Source organism: Calonectris borealis, chromosome 21, assembly GCF_964195595.1.
Source record: "Calonectris borealis chromosome 21, bCalBor7.hap1.2, whole genome shotgun sequence".
NCBI classification, from domain to species: Eukaryota; Metazoa; Chordata; class Aves; order Procellariiformes; family Procellariidae; genus Calonectris; species Calonectris borealis.
The window spans coordinates 10,108,177-10,133,619 of record NC_134332.1 but is presented as its reverse complement, the minus strand read 5'-3'; the positions used below and the strand labels follow the sequence as shown (position 1 = coordinate 10,133,619).

The 25,443-nt window shown below is 51.0% G+C and overlaps 1 protein-coding gene across 3 annotated transcripts in view; it reads left to right on the top strand.

Annotated features, from left to right (window-relative positions):
- The first annotated feature begins 1,843 nt into the window (after positions 1 to 1,843).
- The window catches only part of KCNT1 (potassium sodium-activated channel subfamily T member 1), a 72,306-nt gene continuing 48,706 nt past the window's right edge, over positions 1,844 to 25,443 (top strand). For all 3 annotated transcript variants that reach the window (XM_075170991.1, XM_075170989.1, XM_075170988.1), the window contains exon 1: positions 1,844 to 1,938. In XM_075170991.1, the coding sequence (XP_075027092.1) occupies positions 1,844 to 1,938 (95 nt within the window). The remainder of the gene's footprint in view (positions 1,939 to 25,443) is intronic.

Genomic DNA, 25,443 nt, shown 5'->3' with positions numbered 1-25,443 from the left:
TGCCCAAGGCCCTGCACAGATGTGTTATGCGGTGCAGAGCCTCGGCTGCAGTGTGCGTATGGCAGCTAAAAGGAATTGAAAAGCTCTGGGGGTATAGAATTAAGTGGCAGATAACATCAGTGAAAATCATCCGAAGCGCTGAGAGTGAGCTGTGTTGTCTTCTGGGGCTGTGTTCAGCAGAAATTTCGCATGCTGGTTGCTCTTCCAGAAACTGGGGAACAACAGCTGATCAGGACTTTGAAACCTGGTCAGCTGGGAACTTATTTACAGGGGCTTGAGTTGTTAAAGGTAGAAGATGGTCTGAGGAGCCTCAGATCATATCTCTGCAGCCAGCAGCAAAAACCTTAGCTGTCTGCTAATTGCCAGTTTAGTATTCAGCTGTTTGAAGCTCTTCTGCCTGTTATAGCTTATGCAGTATGTACTGGAGGCAAAGCTGTGGGAAGGTAGCAGGAGTGGGTTGGAGAGGCTTTGGGAGAGACCCTTGGAAGTACATCTGACAGGAGTTGGAGCCTTTCAGCTAATTTGCCTGCCTCACACTCCAAAGTTACATGTGAGGGACGTCTCGTCTTCCAATCTCTCCCTTTTCTTTCCACTTTCTACAAAGGGTCTATGAAATCGGAGTTACTGTCATGGCACAGATGAATTTCACTGATGAAGCCCGAACCCAAAGGATCAGGACCTGTGATCTTGCCCTGTGTGTCTGCACACTGACTTTACAGCATTGAAATGCTTTGTTGCCTTGTGAAGGGAAGTTTCAGCTTAACCCTGATCTGTTATAATTGGTAGCTCTAGCTGACATGGGGAGCAGTGCAGTACCCATGTTCTGGTTGGTAAATGTGGTTTGAAAAAGGAGAGCAAAGACAAGCTCTTAACCCTCTGAAATGAGAGTTTGAGAGCTGGTTGGGTTTCATCCCTTTTCTGTGTGACAGGGCAGACTGCATGTAGCTGGCAATACACAGCTCCTCGCCTGAGCGCTCACCTTGGGTCTCTCCCAGGCACTGCGATCCCCCAACCCTTGATCAGAGACATCAGCACGCCGAGGATGGGTGATATATCCTCCCGGCCACGACACTTGGCAGCTGGACAGATGACTGACTCATCAGTGTTCGCGGTTTCTCATTTAATCCTGGGGCTGTTCAGATGATTTAAGTGCCGGCAGTCCAGAGAGGAGGTTGTGCTTCTGCTTCCAGCACGGCTGTGGAGCCATCGCCTTGTCTGCCTGCCATCCGTACTTTTCTTTGCGGGGGGAGGCTGGGGGTGGATCTGCGTTTGGTTGTCAGCTGTGGATCTGCCTTGCGAACGGTTTTATTTCCTCCTGGCGATTGGGCTTTTCCATTGGCTCCTCTTGCTCTCTGTTGTTTGCCTGCTGAGGAGCAAATGTCCTGTGCACAGCGCTGCCCTGCGCAGCGGGCTGCGGGCTGCTCCGGGGGACCGGGCTCCGCGCCGTGCCCACCCCGCCGGCCCCTCGCCTGAGGCCGGCAGAGCCCCTCGCCACCCATGCCCCCGGGGGGAGCGCTCTGCAGGGGGGGCTCCGCCGCCTGCCCCGCAATGTAATTGCAGCCGGCGGGTTGCCAGCCCCTCCCGGCGCGGGGGGCCGCGGCTCGGGGCAGCGCCGGGCGGTGCGTGCCGGGGTGCGGGTTGCGCGGGGCCGGCCCCGGAGGAGGTACCGGGGCGGGGGCGGGCGGCGGGGGCGGGCAGGGCAGGGCAGGGCAGGGCGATCCCCCCCCCCCATTGCCTCTGCCCCCTTCTCTCCCGCAGGCTTTCGTCGCCCGGCGGCTGCGGCGGCGGGGACGGCGGCGGGAGCCGCAAGAGCGGGGTCATTCTGGACATCGCCGCCCTGAAGATGACGGAGCTGGAGTCCGAGGTGCTGCCCCTGCCGCCCCGGTACCGCTTCCGCGATCTGCTGCTGGGGGACCAGTCCTTCCAGAGCGACGACAGGTTCGGGGCGAACCGGGGGGGGGCAGCGGGGTGGGGGGGCACGGGGACACGCGTGGAAGGGGGTAGGGAGGGAGGGACACACACTCCCCGGGGATGGGGACGCGTACGTGGGCTTGGGGACACATACTTGGGACACACGCGCACCCCGCTCCGGGTGGGACACCCACGCACCGGGGGTGGGGTGCGGGGCGCGCAGCTCTCCGCGGTGCTGATCCCCGCCCGGTGCGGAGCTCTCCGCGGTGCTGATCCCCGCGGGGTGCGGAGCTCTCCGCGGTGCTGATCCCCGCGGGGTGCGGAGCTCTCCGCGGTGCTGACGGCCGGTTCACGTCGCGGCGGCCTCGGCGGGCGGGGGTGTGGGTACGGGTAGGCAACGGCTGGCGGGCATCGGGATGCGGGAGTATGTCGGAGTCCGCGGGCATTGGGATGTGTTCGCAGGGACCAGCGGTCATTCCCAGGCGAGGGGTGCTGGGATGCTGGGGGTATGCTGGGGATGGAGGCCACGGGGATGGGGATGAGGCCATGGGGATGCGTGTGGGTATGCTGGGGATGGAGGCCACGGGGATGCGTGTGGGTATGCTGGGGATGGAGGCCACGGGGATGCGTGTGGGTATGCTGGGGATGAGGCCACGGGGATGCGTGTGGGTATGCTGGGGATGGAGGCCACGGGGATGCGTGTGGGTATGCTGGGGATGGAGGCCACGGGGATGCGTGTGGGTACGTCTCGCACAGTAGGCATCCGGTACATGTGGGTGTTGCAGGGCTGGTGGAGATGCCAGAGTTGTGGGTATACTGGGCCAGAAGACATTGAGATGTGTGGGTTTGCTGGGCAGCTTGCTGTGTCTGGGAGTCCCATCAGAGTTTGGCAAGGAGGAAAAGGGACCACAATCTGGGAGATGCATGGGATACAATTGGTGAGGGGAGGGGCTGGTGAAACTCCCTGTTAAACCGTATGCAGGGTTTGGCTGAGCACATCCATTTATTGAGGAGGTAAGGCTCACCCAGGCTGTTCTCAGGGGCTTTTTTTGCAGCAGGGGATGCTGATGGGAGCAGAGTAACTCTAAAGAGCTGCTGTGCATGTGGCACAACTCTCCCTCTCTTGGGCTGTCTGGAGAAATGGTCTTTATGGGTTGAACGCCAAGGCTGCTATTCCTGTCTGGCTGGCAGGGATTTATTGTCAGGTTGAGTGTGCTAAAGCAAAAGGAGGAATGCCATGAGTGGCACGTGAATTCCATGAGCAGAGCAGTTAAATGAAGAGGAACAAGAACAACCCTCCCTTCAACTCTGTTCATATCATAAAAATCAAGGAGCTACAGTTCTAACGGGGAGTCAATAAGATTGTCATCTTTTCCCACCAATTAATTGCATGATGTAAACAGAGAGAGATGTAACTCTTGTTGAAAAAAACCCTTCAATTGCTGGTGAGTTAGCCTTTGGCTAGCTGCTGTGTATTTGGTACACCTGCATCAAAGCTTTTGTGCATCTGTGTTAAAAGATGCACATTTTTTTAATCTGTACAAGTGTCATGCAAAAAAAAAAAAGTTAATTTGACTTTGAGAATGTGGGGTTTACAAATGTTCTAAATAAGCGTTCCTAACTTTTATAGCTGTGTAAGAATTGATCTGTCTTGAAAATGAGTCTGTGACCCTCAAGATTTTAAAGCCCAGATTTCCTTAACAGGCACTTAAACATTGATACAGTTTTATGGCATAAGGTGAGAGATTGATAGGAAATTCCTGCTGCAGAAAACGTCTGGATTTCAGAATGGTTATGATATGGCTCATTTGGATAAGCTTCAAGATAAGACTTTTAATAGTTTTCATATTTAAGTATTTGTATGGATCTGAAATACAGAAGATGGCAATTGCAGATTGTGTTTTTTCTGCCTTTCACTGGTATACCCCTTAACCTTCATTTTCATCTAGATTTGAGTGTTTCTGATTCAGAATCTCTCTTTAATTTTAGTGTGGAGATACTCTGGATTATTTTGTTGAATTCATTAGCCTTGTTTCTCAAGAGATCTTTGTTTCGCTGGCTTTATGTGCTGCTATCTTTAGTTGTTTGCCTTTCCCCTTCATCTAGAAAATATTGAAAACTTCACAATGTGTTTGGGGCTGCAGATCTGTGAGCACACATTTGCTGTTCACATGTAGGCCTCTTGACTTCGCTGGGAGTTGAGGCTTTTGGAAACGTTGCGGTTTCAATCCAAGTCGTTAATGATACTGGGACCTTATAGATGAAGCAAACTCGCTGGAGTAATTACGACTAGTAGATTAGTCTGTTCCAAACCAACTGAATAAGGAGGTGATTTAGGCTAGCAGAAGAAAAGCAGAAAGCCTTTTTGGCTTTGCTGTGCTTATAAATACTGAGCAGCTCAGGCATGTGCTTTGAAGTGCTTTGTTACCGCACTGACAGGAATGTGCTGAGGAAAATTCCCCCAGGTAAACAGTATGGGGAACTGTGAATGGTAAAATAGAGCTCATTGGACTTACAAATGTAACACTGAAGGAAAACACCCATAGCCTAAATACCTCATTTATTTATAAAAGCAATGCTAAAAACACTAGCATCTCAAATATCTGCTTTTGAAAAACTCCCCTAGAATAATAACGGGCTGATGAAAGTGAGGAGGCTTCTGGGGTCAGCAGAAGACCAAAAGGCTGGGAGGCCATAGGGGAATCCAGGTTTCGCTGCTTCTGGGGAATTAGAACCGCGTCTGTTAGGAATGCATTAATCCATCCTCATCACAGAGGATGCTGAGGAGACACCAACACTGGACCGAGGTAAGAGAATGAAGTAATGCTGGAGCTTGAGGAGACGAGAGCTTGCTGGAACAAGTAGATAATTAGAGAGCTGTGGTATAGCAGGAGAAGAGAGCATGCCCAGCTAACCCACGGAACTGAAAGAACTAACCAGTGGATATGAGGTGGAATAGGTAAAATAGACTGCTCCTAATTTACTTTTTTTTTTAGAATGTGAAAGGTGAAGACAGTCAGTCTAACTAAGCAGGGCTTACTCTTTGGCAGGTAGACTGATTGACATGAGAATTAAAATAATGCTTTGAATGTTGTGTGGAGGATGGTAATAAATCAGCCAGGAAGCAAACAGGAAAAGACCGACTAGAAGAGGAATGGGGGAGGTAAATGGATTTGTGCAATAGAAAGAGAAAAGCCTAATGACAAGCAAATCTAGAGTTGTCAAAAGGAAGTGCTCCTTCCAACATCATCTTATTCATCTTTGGAATTCACTACCACGAGGCATCTGGAAGGTTTTGGGCTTAGCTGCGTTTCAATGCAGTGCAACTGTATTTAAATAGCATGCTTGACATTTTTGCAAGGCAGGTCTTTAGGTTATAGAAACAGGATTAACTGTCATTCAGCTCTAAATTTCCAGAGAACTCAAACTGCTGTCTCAGGGTATAAATCTGACTAACAGGGACTGGGAGGTAATTTCTCCTTTGGGGACAGAAGGTCTCAGTCGTCTGGCGTAAGTCCTGTCTGGTTCAGAAGTTTCTTTCCCTCTTTTTGGAAGGTTCTGTCCATGTCAATACTGTGAGAAAGAGAGATCTGTTCTGCTCTCTCAGGGCAGTGTTGCATTTCTTATCTCACTGGTGTTTTGTTGCTGTGAAGGTATTCGGAGCCACTGGAATATAACAGCAAAGGCAGAGTTTATGATGTTGGGTCTGTAACAAAAAGAAGGTGAAGAGCTGGGGGCACGAATACTGCTTGTGCCGGCTGCCCTTTCTCATGCTTGGCACATGACTCCGGTCGTGGGAATCCTCTGATGGTGCCTCTGCGTGTAGGAGCAAGGCCAAGGGCTGCTGTGGAAGGGAGAAGCTGGATGCAGCATCCCGTCGGTGCTGCAAGTTTGGGCTCTGTAAGGAAGGCTCCTGTTCTGAAGTGATACTGGTGTTTGGTGATTAAAGGCAGCTGAGAAAGCACGTCTGCTGAATTGATAAATATTGTTTTATACCGCAAGCTGTGGCATCCCTTTGGTCTTTGCTATCCTGACTACAGCGGTTTTTGATCTCCTGCGTTCTGTTTTCTTGGACAGTGCTGACATGTATAAAAAAAGCCCATAAATAAAATTAAACTGTATCTCAGAGAAGTGCCATTAGGAGCTTATTTATTTAAATAGTCTGAATACTTTCCAGAAAATCATCATCAGAAGTCACAGTCCTATTTACAGTAGCAAGAAGTAATGGATGTCACTTTGATTAAGTGCATTTTTCTGATGCTAATTACCAGCAAAGAATCATTTTGATGGATGAGGATGTTTGGAAAAGCTGCTTGTGCAGAAGAATTCAGCAACATCTCTATAAAAAATTTAACATCTCCTGTTTCAAATAAAAGATTTTTCAGATGTTGCATAACCAAGAAAAGAGAGGCTTTTAACAACTGGGGCAAATTCTTTTAAATGTCTGCTTCCAGGTTAGATAGATTTTGAAAACGTCTTTGTCTGTTAACTGACATCTGGTCTTTGTCTCTTGAATTTGTCACAGTGGTGGCTCCAAATCACAGGTTGGATTATACTTGGCCCAAGCAAACCGTAGTGCTGAAATATCAGGCTGGTAGGATTTTATCCTTGCAGTTTTCATGCTAACATGCCCCAAGTGACTTCCTCATCCAACGCATCATTACATTAATGGATCTGAGCAGTTTTGTGTCCCTGTGTCAGGTTGCTTGAATATGTCTGCGGCTCAATCCCCACTTCATTGCCATTTGATTTAATGGGCATTTTTTCTCATTTTATTTGGAAGATGCAGATGCTAACTTGAAAGTTCCAGTTTGTATCCAGAAGTTAGAGACATTTATTTCTGTGATGGTGAGGTAATGGCCAATATTGTAGGTTTTGGACTGCAATGTCTATTCAGGCTCTACCATCTGCCCTTCTGAAGGCTTGTACCTGGATTTAGGAGATCCAGCTCTGATGCCTGTGGGCCACAAAATTCTTCTGGCGAAGGCTCTTCATTTCCCAGCAGTTTGACCCCTTGCTGGTGAAAGCAGGATGAAGGTATTTATTGTCTAATACCCATTCCCTCCATGAGAGTGTTAAGACCCAGTCTCCCACCAGCCCTGTGTGCAGAACCTCTCAAGGGGTGGCTCAGTCTCAGTTGCGACTGAGCCCAGCTCCAAACCAAGTAATAAATAACGCTGGGGAAGGTGGTGGGATCTGAAACAGAAACTCAGGCGTGCCTGTGTGACCACTTGAATTGAATTGCTTCTCCTCTTCTTTTGCCACCTGGCAAAGCAAAATCAAAAGATTTATTAATTGGATTAGGCTGTTTTCCTGAGTCAACGCTTTGTCAGAAGGTTTCTGTCTGACAGTCCACAAGTGTCTCCTCCTGAGAGCTCAGCCAGCCTGCGGCAGTAACCCCGCTCCCGGGTGGAGCGATTGCTGCTCGCGTGGGCTCCTGCTCCCGAGCCAGGCAGCACGGCGAGCCGGGCAGGTGACACATCCCGGTGTGGCTCTTTCCAAAGTAGATGCCTCCAGCTCTGCTATGTCCAGGGCTGTGGACAAGACCAAATTCAGTCCCCAGGTGCCATCTAAGTTGTTGGAGAAGCTGCCGGCCAGGGCTTATGGGGGTCAGACTGGACACACTGCACTCCTCCGACGGGGCTTATTCCTGCTCTCTGGATGAGTGGGCAGGGGCATCCCAGGCCACCAGTCATCCGGCATGGCTCTTCTGAAGCACAATGCCTTAGATCTAGGCTAGCAGAGCTTGTAGCAGTGTAGGGAAAAAGCACCTGGGGCAGGGCGTTGGCGTACTTAAATCTGCTGCCAGTCCCATTTGCCACCGTGCGTGGAGGAGTAACCAAGAGGTCTGCAGTCCTGGGCGGCCGGGTCCTCTCCAACGAGGGTGGCTGCAGCAGGTCCTCTCCCTTAACAGAGAGAAAATCAACATGTATCGCCACTGCGTTCCTCAGCTCAGCTCCAGATGGGATACGCAGGGGTGGAGACCGTGTTGGGCCAGCTTTATGAAAAGGGTTTGGGTTTTCTTGTGTTTCTAGATTTTTCTTCTTTTCATGATACATAACATTCTTATTTGCGGTTTGCTTTTTCAGTTGTTCTGAAAGGCGACAGTGATGATTACTAACGCGGTGTCTTAATTGAAGTACTGTTTGGCGTTTTTTAAATTGGTATTTCCTTGTAGCTATTGGTGTGCCTTTGAGTATTGATCTGAAGGCAGGAACCCCTGGACATCAGCAAGAATATTAGGAAAGTTATGAAAGTAATAGAGTAAGAGAAGAAATGCACTTCTCTTACAATTATATCTATTATTTTATAAAAAAAATGTCATTACTCTTTTCAGGGATATTGCTTTTACTGTCAGTTACGGACCCTTGCTAGTAATAAAAGTAAGTGCATGTAGCAGTCTGGTGGAATGAGTGGAAGCGTCCCTGGAGTGCTGCAGTACGTACAGCTGTGCCCTGAAGAAAAGGAAGAACAACATTGATTTTCAGTTATTTAGCGCAATTTAACACTATGGGCTCAAATTTCCATCCCTCCCTGGTGTATTTTCTCGGTTTATTTACTTGCACTTTGGTTTCTATTCGATTTATTGGGAGGATGGGCTTGAAAGGGAAGGATGTGGTGTTTCAGGTTACCTGGAGTGCCTGTCCAAGTGAAGGGGAAGGCGTGAGCAAGGGTGGCAGAGGGCACGTCCCTGCTGAGAGCGGTGGGTGTAGTCCCAGCAGAGACTTACACCAGCTGAGGATCTGGGGGTTTTGGCTCATGTTGTGTGCAAGAGCAAAGGGGAAGGGCAGGGCCATGGAGAGGAGCGACAGCCCTCGCAACCCAGCAGTGAGCGCTCGGTCTCCAGGCGCTCTGCGAGGTGGGCACGCTGTCAGGGGAGCATCTGGGGGGCTGATACTGGCCTTACTGATGGAAAATTAAACACGTTGGCAAAATGAACACTTTTACTCCCCTCGACCAGTTGTATGGGACGTGCAGAAAGTCCTAATTGAAAAGTTCCCTCCAGTGAAACTGAAGAAACGGAGTGCAGGGTGGCATGAAAAATGTTGGAGTCTCGGGTCCTACCATGGTTCACTAGGGCAAATCTCCTTCCACGTGTTCTTGGCGTCAGACTGAAGCCCAGTGGGACATCGCCGGTTGCTCCGGCTGTGCATGGGCCTGGTGCACCTTTCTGCCTGGGGCTTCTTGGAGCTCCTGTGCTCAGATGGATGGCTCTTAAACTTGCCGGTGAAGAGCAGAGAACAGAAATCCCATGCAAGCCAGTGGAAGAAGCTTGATTGCCTGTAAGACCTTGGCACAGATCTACAAGGGACATGAGTCCCTTTTGCACCAGGGAAGTATCGTGAGTGTGAGTCTGAGTCCACAGATCTGGTGAAGAAACGATGGTATTTGTCATCGCAGCAGAACCCTGTGACTGCAGAAATCAGTGGGAGTGTTGCCGTTGGCTTGGGCGAGGGTGGAAGGTCAGGCTGAGACCGAAGTTGTCACCGCTGCTGTAGTGACAGTATGAGAAACAACTTGGCAGCTGTAGCTGTAATTGCAGAGAATGCATTAAATTTTTCTGCTATGTTTTCCCACAGCTTTATCTCATCACAGTTGCATCTTTGCTCCCAAGGGAAATAATTTATTGCCATTCTGAAGGTGGTGCTCATTCCTTTTCCTCTGCACAACCTGTTCGGTGACTGACTGCGTGGAGGGAGCGTCGGAGCTCAGGCATCCTCCACTCGCTGCCTCGGGGGAGACGGGGGCTCGACGCCGGCCGTGCCATCGCTGCCTGCTGCAGCCAGCCCTGTCCTAATGCCGGCCTTGCTTGGGCATGAGCTGCTCTCTCGTAGACCCCGGTGTGGTCATGGTAAAGGAGATCACAAGCAGAGCCTAAATAAATCGGTTAGTAAATCCCCCCATACATTCTCCTGTAAGGCATAGCATCTCAGAGACTTCATTTTGTGGTAGCAGAGGGGTTTAGAGAGGAATAAAAGGCCTGAAATGTGAATCAAAACATCTCTGTTTCTGAGAAGTTCCACCAGTAGAAAGGATTAATTCTTTATTGTCTACTATTTTCAGCTCTGCTTATCAAGAGAGATGTGAACACGTTGCCTGCTGAAGCCCTGCAGCTAGTGCAGATTTCCTTGCCACGCTGCATTTGCCTCTGCTCCACTGGCACTTGCTTGGATCCGTAGCAAAGATGTAGGAATTAATCTGCAAAGAAAATACCTCATATTCCTCCTGATGACAGCTCAGGGAATGGGTCATATAGGCACAAATCTCTTGCCAGCTACCTACAGAACTGTGCTGGCCACAGTTTGCCCATGAAGGGTTGGCAGTGCAGGCTGCTGGGCAGTGCACGGCTAAGGAGCACCAGCCTCCAAGTCCCTGAATCTGGAGATTTCTTCTATTGTCAGACTATTAATTTGCTGCATTAAAAATAATTTTATCTTCCATTCTTTTTTACCTTTCAGAGAGTTCAGAGTTTAGATTACATTGCTACATCACACTTTGCATAAAATGATAATGTTGAATTTCATCTGCCATCATGACCTTATTTCCTTTCTTTGCGGAGCATTTAGTTGCCATTTTAGCAAATTCACGGCTGGTTGTTTTACTGCAGGGAGACGAACAAAGTCCAACCTGCTGGAGAAGGCAGGTCCTTGGGGGCCAAGGTCTGGGGGGAGGCGGCAGTCTCTGCTCTCCTGTCCCGTCCCCGCAACCTCATTGTGGGTGTCTTAAAATCTCCCCTGCATAGCCGGAGGGCTGGGAGGAGATGTCCAGGGTTGTGGGTCCCCTGAGTAGGCTTCAGAATCGCCCCTTCAATTATTCTAGACAATAAATGATTGATAGTGAAGGAGTTTGTGGGGATAGAGTTGAAATACAGGGCTTAAGTCTTGGTGGGACTGATAGGTTGTGGACATTAGCACGTTACTGGCAGATTAAAGTTAAAAAAGGCACGTTTTCCAAATCTCTCAAACTCAGAAAACTCATCCCTTCAAGCAGGAAGCCTGGAGTAGGGGGTGAAGCAATGCTTTGCAAGTGACGTTAACTTGCAAGCATTTTAAAGAGTTATTTTCTCTTCTAAAGCTACATCAGACATTTGTTGCAGGGGGCAGGTGTGCTCTGCAAGGGCCATCCACAGCTTTCTGGAAGAACTCCAGGAGCTTTGAGTCAGCTTCGCCTCTTTGGACTTGCACCAGGGCCACAATTGCAGGGTCTTGCTTATGTCTTCTTCCTAAAGACGGACCATCTGGTTCTCTTCTCCGGCGTTCTTCAAGAGATGCTCTGGGGCCGTGCTGTTCGCTGACAGTCCACAGAAGCGGTGTTTTGTGAGTGGAAGCTGTAAAGCGAGGTCTGCAGACAGGCGAAACAGTGGGGATCGTGACATCCTCCAGTGGTCAGTTCCACGTGCTGGGTGCAAGCCCCCTGCTTCGGGAACGAAAGTTCGTGCAGTCGGATGGTGTTTGCTGCGTGCGAGGGTTCCTGTACACAGGCGTGTTCTCCCCTGTGCTTTCCTGTGATATTTTCCCCATTGGACAGGATCCCTCTTGCAACGGAGAGGGTGCAGCTTGCTCACGCTCTCTCCAATCCGATGCCATCGTTGTTTTTCCCTGCCTGCTTTTTTGCAGCAGTTGTGTGGATGTGCAAATACGCATAGCACGATGTACAAGTAGCCACGGCGGCCGCAGCCTTCCAGAGTTCAGGGCCAGGACGTGGGCGCAGCGGAGGGAAGGAAGGAAGCCGGAATTGCGCTGAAGACTGAGGCTAACGGCATACGCTGAGCGAGCCCATTAGCCGGGGGGGGTAGCTCGTGGGGTCAGCCGGGAAATGTAAATAGTGAAATGGCAATGAATTAAATGGGTGAGATAAGTGATTTGCTTCAAGGGCGAAAGACTGAAGTGTGGTGAGAGAGAGGATGCGTGCAGCGAGGTGTCACCTCGGTGAAGCCGAGAGGTTCATTCACCTCTCCCCTTGGTAGAGTCAGTGTGTTGATGTATGAAAGTCGTGCCTGACGCGAGCTAGAAAACAGCGTGAGGGTTGGTCTTGTACCTGAACGGGTTGGTTCAGCAATAACCCGCTTTTGCTTGGTGTGCAGCTGCTGCTTGCAAAGTTGGGCACTACTGAGGTGCTGGCTGCCTTGCAGCGGCGTGCCGCCGTGCCGCCGTGCCGCTGTGCCGCCGTGCCGCTCTGCGCCTCGGCACGCTCCGGCGGGCTGGAACCAAAGCTCCCCTGGCTCCCCGGCGCTGGGGCCGCTCCCAGCTGCGGTGTGCGAGCAGCGCTGAGCCCTCGCCTCTTCCCTCGGGGAGCGGAGCAGCCTTCGCTGCCCGGGCAGGGGTTTGGGTCCCCGGACGGGGTGTTGGGTGTTGCAAGGAGCTGATGGAGAAGAGTGCAGGTGTTCGCTGTGGCCGATGCAAACCTCCTTCTGTTGCTTGGGGCTGTCCATCTCGGACACGAGCTGCTCTCTCGCCCATGTGGCATCGCTCCCCTGGCCCGCGTGGGGCTGCCCGGTGTCTGCCCCTCTGTGCCCCGCCGCGGTCGGTTCACTGACCGGATTTCATGTCTACTGTTGTCAACAGTTTCTTTGTTACAGATGATTTTTGCTGCTGCTCTTTCATAATACTGTGGCAGAGCCCTCTTGAGGACAACACAAACACGACTCCTCTCCAGCAAAGCTCCCCAAACCCAGGGCAAAATTGTGATGTTATTGTTCTCTCCAGGACCCTTTGCTGTCACCTGTCTTCTAGCTTTTGGTTGTAGCTTTGCGTAAAGCTGACTGGTGTGGGGCGTGGGCATGTGAGATGCTGGATACGCTGATTGTGGGGTGCAGGGGAGCGTGGAGGGGGTATGTCCGTGTATGCTCTCTGGGCAGCAGCCCTTGTGCTCGCCCTTAGCCAAGGCTGGAGGCTGAGATCCTCCACCTGGCCTGATCCTGCCTGGGGACGTGCGAGGGTCCTGAGGAAGGTGCTGGCATCATTCTCTCTGCAGGTCCTGAAATTTTTGGAGTTAAACGTGGATCTGCAGGTTGGATCCCCCCTTCCTCATGCACTGCTTGCTCTTCTTCACACGTTGGGTATTTCCTGGCCCGGGTTTGCTGTGACGAGATCCTCGCCCCGGGCTGGGGCTTGTTGCTCTCCTGCAGCACTGGGAACGGCCACGACTACTGTGTGTTTGTCAGCCTCTGCTATCCGATGCAACAGCAGGATTTTTGGAAAAAAGTTTCATTTTAAAGGTCGGGCGAAACCCACCGCGTCTTCTGCGATTGATCTGTGATTGAGATCTGCTGGGTTTCGTTAAGTTTGGGTGGTGGTTTCTGCTGCGTGGCGAACACCCGTGCTCTGCGCTTTGCAGGCTGTGGCTCCCGCGGGGCCTTTCGCAGCCTGCTCGGGCTCCGCGGGGCTCAGACCTGCCCTCCAGCCACGGGCTCCTGTAGCCGCCATCCACAAGCGCTGCAGAGCGGCACGGCAGCGGGTCTGCGGGTCTTCGGGAAGGAACCGCGGGGGAGCGCGACAGGGCGGCTGCGCAGCGAGTGCCGGTGCTACAGCGGCTGTGTTTGGATTAGTGACTCTGCCGCGCTTCCTGCAGCCCACGCAGGCTCCCGCAGGAGCGGGAGTGTTGCTCTGCAAATTTAGCAGCTACCTTTAGGCAGGGAGCAATTACTTTTTGGGCTGTGGGTAGAGTCATGGAGCCTTTCTGCGTGTCTCATATCCATTCCCGGTACGCCGGCGGTGACTGTTAGCAAAGCCGTTGCTTTGCCTGAGCTTTGCTGCAATCAGTTTCTGACTTCAGATCGATACCAGCAGATTTATTTGGGAAGCGGACTTTCCAAATGGCGTGCTGCTGCTTTGGCCTGGCCAGCCCTCTGTGCGCCTTGGCCGTGGGTCAGCGCCCCTGCGACTCCAGCACCCGCTGCCGGGGTGCTGAGCAGCAGTCAGAGCACAAAGCACAGACACCGTGGCTCGGTGGCAGAGTGCGTGCTAGCTCCCCGATGGCAGGAGCTGTCAAGAAAGACGTCTCCTCTGTCTAGGAGAGAGGAACGTTTCTGGGGAGCAGGTGGTGAAGATGTTTAGCAAATGTCAGCTTGAGACCTTGCCATCCTGTGGGCAGAAGTGACATCGCTGAGAAATGTGTTACCCTGTCAGAAAGCAGCAAAAAATCCACCAGCTATATGTTTACGAGCAAGGCAGGCCTTTGCCAAAAGCGGGTGTTTTTCCACCCCTGAGACTCCCTCGGAGCAGCGGGAATCCTGCTCCTGCACAGGCGGGGGCTGAGGGCAGGAGCCGTCGGCGCTGGGCGGCAGGGCACCATTTGCCGCTGCTCCCGACGCGGTGCCCCTCTTCACCGGAGAGATCAGGCAGCTTGCGCCCCGCTGCAGGCAGAGAGGAAGCGAACGCTCTCCATTTAGAGACTGTCTCAAGTCTTCTGCTGGTTCAGCTGAGTTGGTCTTGTAACTATTACCGTTAGGGCATAAGCGTCTGGCCAAGCCACACCGCATCATTTCTGAACGCCTTAATCAATCCCCTAGAGCTATTTAATTTGAAAGGGGCCTTCGCACTGCATGCAGTACGCTATTCTGTATGTGAGCAAAAAAGCTTAAACAGAAAGGTTTCCTGCAGACAGGTGCTAAATACAGTCTTTCAGAGCTAAAATTCTGTCTAAAACTTTTCCTTCCAGACCAGCTATGGATGTGATTGCATGACTGGGAGTGGGGAGAGCTGCAGAGACCAAAAGAGACTCATTTGCCCAGTGTCCACGTGTCAATTCGTGAAGCGCATAATTACATCTGGGCTAATAGCTACTTATGGGAGTATTGTTTGAAAAATTTCTAATTTAATAAAATGGGTAGTAATTGGTTATTAGGAGAGAATTTAATTGAAATAATTGGCATAGACACTAGTGTGCTAATTTAGTTTGGTATTTATAATGCACAGTCATATTGTTTGTTCAAGGACAGAGAAATGGGTATTAGGTGGTGCCCGTATTTCTCAGCAAGAAGTTACAGCTGGTCTCTGGAAAGACATTTATTTGAGGAAGCTATTTAGTCACTGTTCCTGAGCTTGGATTTTGAAGATGGATTTGCTTCATTACAGTTTGATGCAATTACACCCACGCTGCTGAGAGTGAAGGCCTTCTCTGACACTTCAGTTCCCACTTTGGATGACTTGAGTTTGGTCTTTCTAGTCATCCGGAGCAGCTCCACCTCTCTGGCACAGGGACGTACCCTTCTGAGGCGCTCACACGCACATACGTGCGGGAGCGTGCTCGCCCACGTGCCGGCACGCAAGCAAGAAACGGGACCTTCATCTTCTCTGTACAGCCTTTCATCCCCGCTTGTCTGAAGTTCCTCCAGTCCTGTGCCCATGGCATCAGTTCCAGCTCGGTAAACCGGCACCATGAGGTTTTCCCATGTGGAGAAAGACTTGATAGTCTCTTTCCAGAGCGGAGATCTCTCAAGTTGCCATCTCAGAGCTGTTGAACAGGGAGTGCCATGAGCTGGAAGGCTCTGCTGCAGGAGTTAGTAATCTGTCGGGTCACTGAAAGTGTTACATGGTGAAGAGAGGGTGACACAAAGAGCCATTACATCCCATCAGCCTCTTCCAGAGCTGACATTCAACAATTGTTCCTTTTCATCTTTCTCCAAAGGGCTTTTAAAGCTCAATATTGTCACTTTGTTTGGATTCTTCCCACACAGTGTCTGCACTTAGAGCTGCCCAGTGCTGATGGAGCGGTTTATTGCCAGGAGCTATTGTGCTAAAATTGAGAGGAAAACCAATTTCTAGTCAGCTCTTGTTATGGTCTCTAATGGGAGACATTTCTTTCTTGCTAAGAACTTGTAAATGCGTTTTAATGACGGATGCAGTGCTCTGTGGCTAAGAAATGTTGAGCCTTCCAGGGTTCAGCAGCACAAATGTTTCTGATTACAGACATGTGCAAAACACATTGCACGTGCACGAAGGACGGATGCCTTCCTAACTGTTCAAGTTAAAAAAAAACCCCCAACAACTATGAAGAAGAGCAAAGCCCAGCTATCAAACCCCACAGCTTGCTCTCCAGCGCCCGGGGACGTGCCTCGCACAGCTTTGTGAAGGGGTCCCGGCTGGCAGAGCTGTGCAGCAGGTTCAGGGTAAGCCCAGAAGGTTAATTAAGTAAATCCAAAGCCATCGTTTGCAGAGCAAGGCTATGCTGCTGAAGGAAGCCCCGTCCTGGTATGTAGAGGAGGGAAAGTGTCTTCTGCTCCGTCTGTGACGTGCAGGTTTTTCCAAGAGCAGCTGGTGATGCGCTTTGCCCCAGGAAGGCATCCAGCTTTGGAGGTAAGGGGCAAAGTTTGTTCATCAGGTAAGCGTGCTGAAGCAGGCATGAAAAAAAAAAGCAAAAGCGAAGCTTGCCGTGGCTTTGCCTGGCTGAACGAAGTCGGCATTCGCACCCCCAGGGATTGCTTTGCTGCCGTTGTGTGTTACCGAGCTCCCGAGGGACGGCGCCGCTTCAGAGGGAGCAAGTTAGGGGAAGGTGGATCAGGCTTTTAGTGGGAGGGAGAAGGCAAAGGAGGGACCTTCATCACTGTTGCAGGGAATTATGAAAGACACAGATGAAATGCATGTCTAGATGAGTCCCATGCCCTTTTCCAACGTGGTGGGTGCTTTTCCATGTGGTGGTGTGACTCCCTGTTCCCTTTCGAAGAGGATGATTCACGAGAGGCACAGCGGGTGCTGCTGATCCGGGTGTATTAGTGAGCGCAGGAGAGCGCTGAGATCTGCTTTGGCGCCCGATGGCTGCTTTTCTGGAGCAACTTTTGAGAGTTGGAACAATTATCCCACCTTTTAAGGCCTTTTTTGCCCTCTAAGCTGCCCTGTTTCCCACTACCAGATCTTAGGGAGAGAAAGGAGGACAACTGAACCTGCTGGTGCAGATATTAACACAATCATGATATGATGTAATTTAATCTTGATCCCATTAAACACTCTTAATGATCAGAGAGTTTCTCCCTTGGTTTAATGGACTCTTTTCCACATGATGAAGCTGCAAGATCAGACACTTGTTATAAATGTCTGTTTATTAAACAATCTTTCTTCCTAAAAGCTTCTGCCTGGCCAGAATGAATATAAATGGAGAGGATGGTGTTTGCAGTTCAGTCTTTAAGGAGACACTGTAAAAAATGGGGGCCTATTTCTTTTCATTTTTGTGTGTCTTTATATGAGAGATGAGAACAGGCCAAGACATTTTTTTAAAGTGTGCTTTTTACTTTAAATGTATTATGCAGTTGAGACCCGGCATCCGTGAAATAGCATCTGCTGTCAGACCGACTCCTGGAGCAGATATTCCCTTCCCAACAGATGATTTGGTCATGGGAGTTGAACCAGAAGTTGATGAGCAGATAAGACTAACATTGTGTAATAACCTGACCTAAAAATCCTTTTCTGTGGCTTTAGTTCACCTTTTGCTCTTGACCGGGCGTGCTCAGCAGAAGGCAGCGCAGGGCTTGCATGCCTACAGCAGCACTCATCTCCTTTGGGGAGAATTTCAGGGTATTTTTGTGCAGAAGAGGCCCCTGGGGCCTCTTACATCAGAGGCGAGGTGTTTAACGCAGTCGTCCGCACACTTCACTCATTTATTTCAGAGTACAAAGTGTGTAGGTACCAACCTTGTAAAAGACCTTCGCCATTGCGTAAATGCTCTGTTAAGGCTTTTAGGAACGTGGTGCCTGTTCGTGGTGGTAGTTTGCACGGCCCGAGGACTACACAAGAAACCTTTCTTTCCCTTTTAATGTCTTGATGCTGAGCCCTGCTTTTGGCTGAATGTGGAAAGAGAGAGACCCTGTTTGTCAGATCCCCGATGGTGTCTGGGTGCAGCTTGAGCTTTGACTGGGGCATTGCACATCACCTCCTATTGCATGGCAGAACTTTCAGCACGCTATTGATTGGTAAGCAATTTTTTTCTCATGGAAGTTAAAATAAGAAACGTACTTGAAGATCAATGGTCTGGTACAACCCCTTGTTCTAGTCCTTCCCACACACCACGAAGAGGCTGTCATAGACTCCACGGAGTTCATGGCTCATTTCTGCAGCACACTGTGAATTTCTCTTTATATGGACTTGCCATTTTCTCTGTCTTATATAATGTATTACAAAATGAATGGTGTCAGAAACGGGAAATGTATGGCAAATGGTACCTAGCATGATCCAGCGACCCTGGAGAGGGAAGAAAATTTTATTACTGTGGGACAGAGGTGGCAGAGCTGATGGAGAGTCCCACAGCCTAAGTTTCTCCTTTGAGGATTCATCTTTTTAAAAAACAAATGAAAAAGCCCCACCCACACATTTTAAGCAGAAACTCTTAGAGCCATTTAATAAGTAAACACTGTTTTGCAGTTTAACAAAGCATTTAATTAGAATTTTAATACTTTATTAACGAAGTTGCCACACAAATGTCATGCAAAAAAGGCTCGGAGTCCTTTAAAACTGCAAAGTAGGAATCACTTTGGCATTTGGAAAGTCTCTGTGAAATTGCTTCCTGGCGAGCTCTGCCGGGGAGCTCCGAGAGGTGTTTTGCAGCAGCGAGCGAGCTGCCTGCGCTGCCGGCTCATTAAACGCCGTAGTGTGTCTCCACCCGGAGCATCACCGGCTCCTGCAGGCACTTTGCTGCTGGGCCGGGAACAGCGAGCGCTTGAAGGGCTGGCGAGAGGCTGCGTGGGGAGGCACAAGGCACCTTCTCAGCTCTTGCTGCCTGTCGCATCCCCTGGGAAAGGCGGGGGCGAGTCCCGGGGGAGCAGGGTGTCCCCCAGAGCAGGGCGTTCCTGGACAACGTGCCGCAGGAGCTGGGGGTGAGTGCGCTGCTGTTGTCCGTCCTGCCCTCAGCCGCTGGCCGAGGATGCTCAGAGCATCCGTCCCCTTTCTCCGGGTCTTGGCTCAGCCACCTGCAGAAGGAGGGCAGCAAGGGGAAGGTCCTGACCTCCGCGGGGAGCTCGGCCCTCGGAGAGGCTGGAGGGAAGTTAGAGAATTGCCCCGGTAATCGCACCATGCGACGTGGGTTTACTGCCTCCTCCTGACCTGCAGCTTGGGCGCGGGGACCTCTCCCGCTCCGCTCCTCCTGCGGGAATCGCGAGCGGCACCGAGGGATGTTTACAAGGTGTTTTCAGATTCGTGGGGGAAAAATACTGCACAAACACTTAGAGTAATAAACATTTATAGTGCAAAGGTTGTTACAGCTGGGCGGCAATAAACTGCAGCTAACGGCGGTTGAGGGCGGTCACCCAGCCCGCTCCTGCCTGGCACCCAGCTCTGCCAGCCCCCGGCCCTGTGCCTGGGGAGCCCGGGAGCCCCCTGCTCTGGCTGGGGTTGGGTCCTGCCCTGCCACCTTCTCTGAGCATCGCTGCCTTCCCCTCTGCTCACCGCGTTGCTCACCGCCGGGGCTGACTCACGCTCTGGAGAGCGCTGGCCGTCCCCGCCGGTGCAGGCTGCAGCTTTGCCTGGGCGAGGACCTCGGCGCTGGGCTCATTACCTCTTGGGAAGCGGATAGTGTCCCTGTTACGTACTCACCTGGAAAAGTGACTCGGCCGTGCCTGATTACTGTGCTCTGCCTGGAGACTTTTCATGCTTCCCTTGCAGATATATATTTAGATTTTACCCAAGGGCTTTTAATTTCCTCGCTGGCTTGAGCAGCTGTGACGGGTATATACAGATACCTTCCCTTTTTCCTCCAGCCATTTTAACCTGTCGTCAGCTTTGTTAAGAGATGGGAAGAGACTACGAGGCTACTGTAAAGCTTCAGGGTCTCATTGCTCTGCTTGTAAGCATGTAAAATGCACCATAGAAATCGGAAACTGTTGTCGAAGGTCCCGTGGCTTTGTAGGGATGTTTGTTCAGCATCTGCTCGGGTCTGCTCCATTTCTTCCTCTCCCTGCCAAGCAGTCCCAAGTTAACATACTGGGTTTGCAGCTTTCATGTTCGTCGCTGATGAGCCACACTTAGCGAGGTAAAAATGGGTTTGCAAAGGCTGCGATGACAGTTCTGGGATTCAGCGGCGAGGCTCTTGCGTCGCAGTTACATAATGGCTCTCGCCAACTCTCCGGGTAGCTGGGGAGGTACTTGGCGAGGGGGACCTGCCGTCCCCCCTCCGGGCTAGCCACGAGGGGACTTGTTTGCAAGTCCCCTACATCCATCTGCCGGGCCAGGGTGTAGCCGTGGGGGGACCGGCAGAGCCCCCCAGCAGTCGGAGCAGCGGGGTGCTGGGGCTGGCGTGGGCACTGCCCGGCGCACCGGCTGGGAGGGAAGCCGCAGAGCACGACTGCCTGTTACTGGGCAGTTTCTGAAGTCCCGGGTCTGTAAGGGAGATGCTCTCCCTTCTTCTAAATGCTAACATTTTGAAATTGTTAATGTTTGAAATGTTAATGCAGAGATCTGGGGAAGAGGAGAGAAATCAAAGGCTCTTCTGCTGTCAGACACGCTGTCCCCCTCCAGGCTTGCAGCCTGCCTGCAAGCTCTGTGTGTATTCTCTTACTTTACATAATTTTTCCATTTCTCTCCATCAGCCCAGCTCTTCAAAGGCTTCCTTCTGTTTCCAGCTCTCTTGCTGCTGCTAAATATGCTCTCCTCCATGTTTTCTAAAGTGTTCCTTCTTCCCTGAAGCTCCAGTGCTCCGGTTTATTGGAGAGGTCTCCCAAACTCTGCTGAAGAGATGCTGGGCGAGGCGGTGAGCTGCTGCCAGGTGCCGTTGCCTGATTCAGCTGCCAAGACTAAATAGGGGAAACGAGGGAATAAACCGGAGCCAGTTAACTTCTGCCTGTGTCATGCGAATCCTTCAGGCGCCTTCGAGTGCCTGGTGTCTGGTGCGGCACCGGTTGGCCAAAGATTTCCGCAGCTGTGTGACGGTGTTGGTGAATATTGGTGTTCCCCTGCTCCAGGCTCTCCCCTGTTGGGTTTCTTTGGTTTGCCGTGGTGCCGAGCACCCTCCAGAAGTGCACGGGGGGATGGAGCCGCCCCTCAAGCCCACCGTGGTGGGAGATGGCCCCACAGAGCGGTGCAGCGGGGAGATGCTCCGAGGTGACACCCTTCCAAAGGTGGACGTGGCTGCAGCGTGGCATTGCCTGCAGTAGATGTGCTCCACTGGAGACTCCTCAATGGAGACGGGCACTTCGGTACGGTTGCGGTTTTGGCAGTAACCGCTCAGCCCAATTGCCGTCCCGGGCAGCCACTGTGATGACAGAAATCCCTGCAGTTTGTGAACTTTTCCTGAAATGCTTTTAACGACAATTTAATAATAACACTTAGCGCTTGGTACAGAGCTTCTCACCCCTGGACCTGAAATGCTTTACTGAGAAGGGTAAGGGCCATTATCCCCCGCGTTCACAGGGGGGAAATAGCTGGATTTTATTTGTGAGAATAATTATAACAAGTGGAATTAATCAACTTTTCATATGAATGGTGTTGCCTTTTAAAGACAAATGTCAGGAAAGAGTCCCAGAAACAAAGGAGAGCTCACAGTGGTGTAGACCCATCTGACGGCTTCTCGGGGAACTCGTCAGTGCCTGTGGTGCAAAGGCGTTAACCCTGCCAAGGCAGCGTGCGGAGGGAACAGAAACCAGTGCAGATACATGCAAGACAGGGCAGCGTTTGCTTGCTGGGGCCCTAGATCTTGGTGAGCAGGCGCTGCAGAGAGCTGCTCTTGCCCTAGTCCCAGGGTGTAGTGCTCCCGCTGCACTTCGCCTCTCCAGCCGCTCAAAGCCCTGTTCCTTGGGAAGACTCTCCCAGCTCCCGAATGTCCCCGCTGCGCTCCACATAGCGCATGGAGAGAGTACACTGAAATAATTGCTGTTTCTAGTTTCTTAGCTGGAGGGCTCAAAGAGGCCATAACCTCTGAACAAGCTCCTGCGAAGTCACTGAGGGTTGGGCTTTTTTTCCTCCTTCTCTGCCCTGCTCTACATCCCCCTCTTGCATCTTGGCTCTCTTCAGCCTGCAGGCTTGCAGGGGAAAAGGGCTGGGTTCTTTTCGCAGGAGAAGAGGCTTGTTTTGGCTGGGACCTCTTGGTGTGACGGTAATGCACAAGGTGAATAATAATGCCTCTGTGCACTGTGAACGCAGGTGGGAGAGTCTCGGAGATGCTTTCTCATGTCGCTGCCCTGCTGCTTACTGCCCATTACTGGTTCTGTTTATGGAGATGCCAAGACATGGATTCACCTCAAAGAAAACCAAAGTCCTGGGAAATCCTCCCATTATCTTTGGCAATCTGCTGCTGAGGGCCTCTGCTCGCAGGCACCGCAGGAGAGGGGGAGGCAGGAGCTGCGATCCATCAGATACAGAGCGCTACAGGAGCTTAAATGCAGACCACGTTTGCAAGTACTTTGAATTGCAAAGTGCTGCTGTGGACTTGCCTGGCCCTAACCTGGTGTGGAGCAGCGGTCTGGCCGCACCGGGCTCCCGGCCGCTCGGGGGGATCCCCGTCTCTCTCGTGGGGAGCAGCCTCTGGGAAGCCCCAGGTCACCTGGATGCACGTCTCTGAACAGCAGGTAGGAGCCACCATCCATCCCTGGTTTTCCCCCAGCCCCTTTTGGGAAGGATTTGATCATCTGTGTCTTTGAAACCCTGATTTTCATTGCACACTCATCTCCGAGAAAGATCTGCTGGCTCTCCACAGCAGCTGAGTGCCGAGGTCCTGCTCCCATGCTGGTGGCCATGTGCCAGAGAGGACCTTCCTCTCCAGGCTAATGGAAAGAAAATGGAGAGAAGTTTTTAAATTGACTCTGGATCAATACAAAGAGTATTTTCTAAGCACTTTTATTAATAAATACGCACATCCTTGCTGTCCAGAGAGGACTCCCAAGCATCTCTATATTCTCATATCTCTGCAATCTGAAGTAATCAATGTATTGGTATTGTATTTTTGACTGTAAAAGGAACTGAACCTCTTTGAATTCAACCCTCTCATTAACTGCAACTCCACCGACTGATCGACAGTCAGAGATATGGGCAGAAGGACCCGTCTTGTTTGGAAAAGAGTACTTGGGCCAGTCTTGTGCATGGTGTGCTGTTCAGGGGAGCAGGCGAGGGGCTCCTGGGGGTCTCGGGGGTCTCTGGGTGTGTCCCTGCACTCCCACCACGTCCCTGTGTGGAGGCGCAGCGCTGGCACCCCGTGGGGATGGAAGGGCCGAGTCCTACGCAAAGGAAGAGGATGGAGCATCAACAGGGTTTTTTTTGCATTTTTTTTCTTTTTGACAAATTTGTTATTTTAACTGGAACAAATGTCAGAGGAAAAAATATTCTAGTGAGGAAGCAGAAGCTCTGTCTTCTGTGATTTTAACTTCCCACTGGAAAAGAGAACAATTAGTAAACAGAAAAAAAAATCTTTACATTTCCTCAAAAATACTGACATTTCCAGCCAACTCTGTTGAAGACAGATGCTTCTGCTGGTGCTTAAATAGCGCTGCTTTATGAGGATCGGTGCTTATGAGTTGCAGAAGCCTCGCAGCGGGGCGTGGGGACGTTTTTGCAGGGCTGTGCGTGAGCCTTGGCAGCCTCGAAACATTGGCAGGTTTTGAGAAGCTGTTTTGCAAAGTGCGTGGTGACAACGTAGGGCATTTCCCGGCGACTAAAGGGCAAAACCGGCACGTGTGCACCTCTTGAAAAACGCTTCAGCAAATGGCTGGGCCAGAGAGGTTTGTAACGTTTGTCGAAGTGTTAGGAGCGCGCTGAAGTTTGTTAAGCCCTTGATGTCACGCTATTACGTTTGTAGGGGTCTTGGAATACAGAAGTGTGTGTGGTGGTAATAAAATGGTGTGGGATCTTGCTTTTCCTTGGAGTTCGCTACTAAATAAAGGGAGGTCAGGACTGCCCTGCAAAGGCAGCACAAGCACAGACCAGCCTGACGAGGAGCAGCCGGCGGGGCCGCACAGGACTCTGCTCCTCGGGAGCCGGGCGGTAGCCCGGATGGAAAGGTGACTGTCCTAGAGCAGCTCACCAGTGGGTCCACGGAGCTGGGCGTTCGCTAGAGAGGTGGTAATGAGCCTTAATGACTTTTCAGCTCAGGGTCAGTCCCTCGAATTTTCGCTGTTTGTATGAACGCAGCCCCTCCTGTAGAGCAGCAGCTCTGCGGTGGCGGATAAAGCCTCTCGTGAGATGCTGACGTGGTCATGAACGCAGACGTTTTCGAGCAAAACGTGCTCTCCTACACGAGTTACCTTCTGTGGTTGTGGGAAGTATCTTCACATAGTCGATGCCTTTCAGGGTGACTTTTCAAGATTTTTAATGGTATTAAACTGGCTTTTCTTACAGAAAGCTCTGCACACTAACGCTTTTAGATTGCGTCTCAACAAACCAGGTTTGTTTGCCAGAAGTTGAAAAAACCCCAACCCCTTCTGTTTCATCAACTAGTTATAATGGGCTAGGTCATGCTTTATTAATAATAAGTTAAATAGGTGTGTAAAAGGAGTTTTGGCAGTTGGGACTGAAAGTTACCTAGATAAAAGAATATTTAACAATGCAGTTGTTGCGGATTCAATTAAAACTAATAAAAAATCTGCTTCTTTTAAATGTTATTTTCAGAAATATTACTACCACTGCAACTGCTGCTCAGCAATTCCCAGCCATCTCTCCAGCCCCCGGCACAGCAGTGGTCTCTGCATAATGCAGACGTTGAAATGAGAAATCAGCAGTTTGTAATGGGCTCTCAAACTAAAATTAAACATCGATTTCCTGGCTTACGGTCAGATGGTTGGCATTCAGTTAGCCGGGCAAATGTTTCTGGCCTAGAGGAATTCTTATTCAGACTTTGATGTTACCAAAGTGGTGTTTTGTTGATTTTCATTCCTGGATTCCCTTGGAGGACGCGCTGTACAAACAAGGTGTTGGATGTGTAGCTTACCCTTGTATACCACGGTGGAAGCACAACGTGTCCCTGCAGAGCAGACTCGCCGAGCTGTACTTCGGGTTACATTTACAGCCATGGCTCTTTCTAGGAACATGCAGTTTCCCAGCACAAAAGAGTGTCCTGGATGTACTGAGTGATGCATTTTTTTTGTTGCATTATTTGAGTTCTGGGTAAGCGTATAGCAGCCGTGAATGGGCACCACCAGCCCAGGGGACCTGCCACTTTCTGAGTTACAGGAAAGGGGCTTTATCCCTTCAGTGTGATCCTTCACCCTTGGGCAGACAGCGACGTACTCCACCAACAACCCAGCACGCAGGTGCTTTTATTTTTCCTTTTTCCCATCAGTGCCCTGGCCTCCCGTCTCCCAGCCGAGAGGACCAGGGTGCTTTTCCTGCATTGCTGGTGGCTCAGTGACCCGGACAGCTCCGGGTTGCCTTTGCTCCGAGTTCCTGCCATACTCTTCCTCCTTCAGCTGCTCTTACTGACACGACAGAGCTCGGTGCCTGTCTGGGGGGTGGCTTGGGAGGAGGGACACAGCCGGAGCTGTAGGTCTGTAGGTGAAGTGTGGAACACATTGCGTTGCCTGAGAGAGGAATATTTTTCTGGCCGAACTACAGCAAAGGAATTGCTTCAGGAGCCCAACGCAGATCTGAGCAGTCTGAGTAGCTCTGTGGGATTATCCAGGCATGG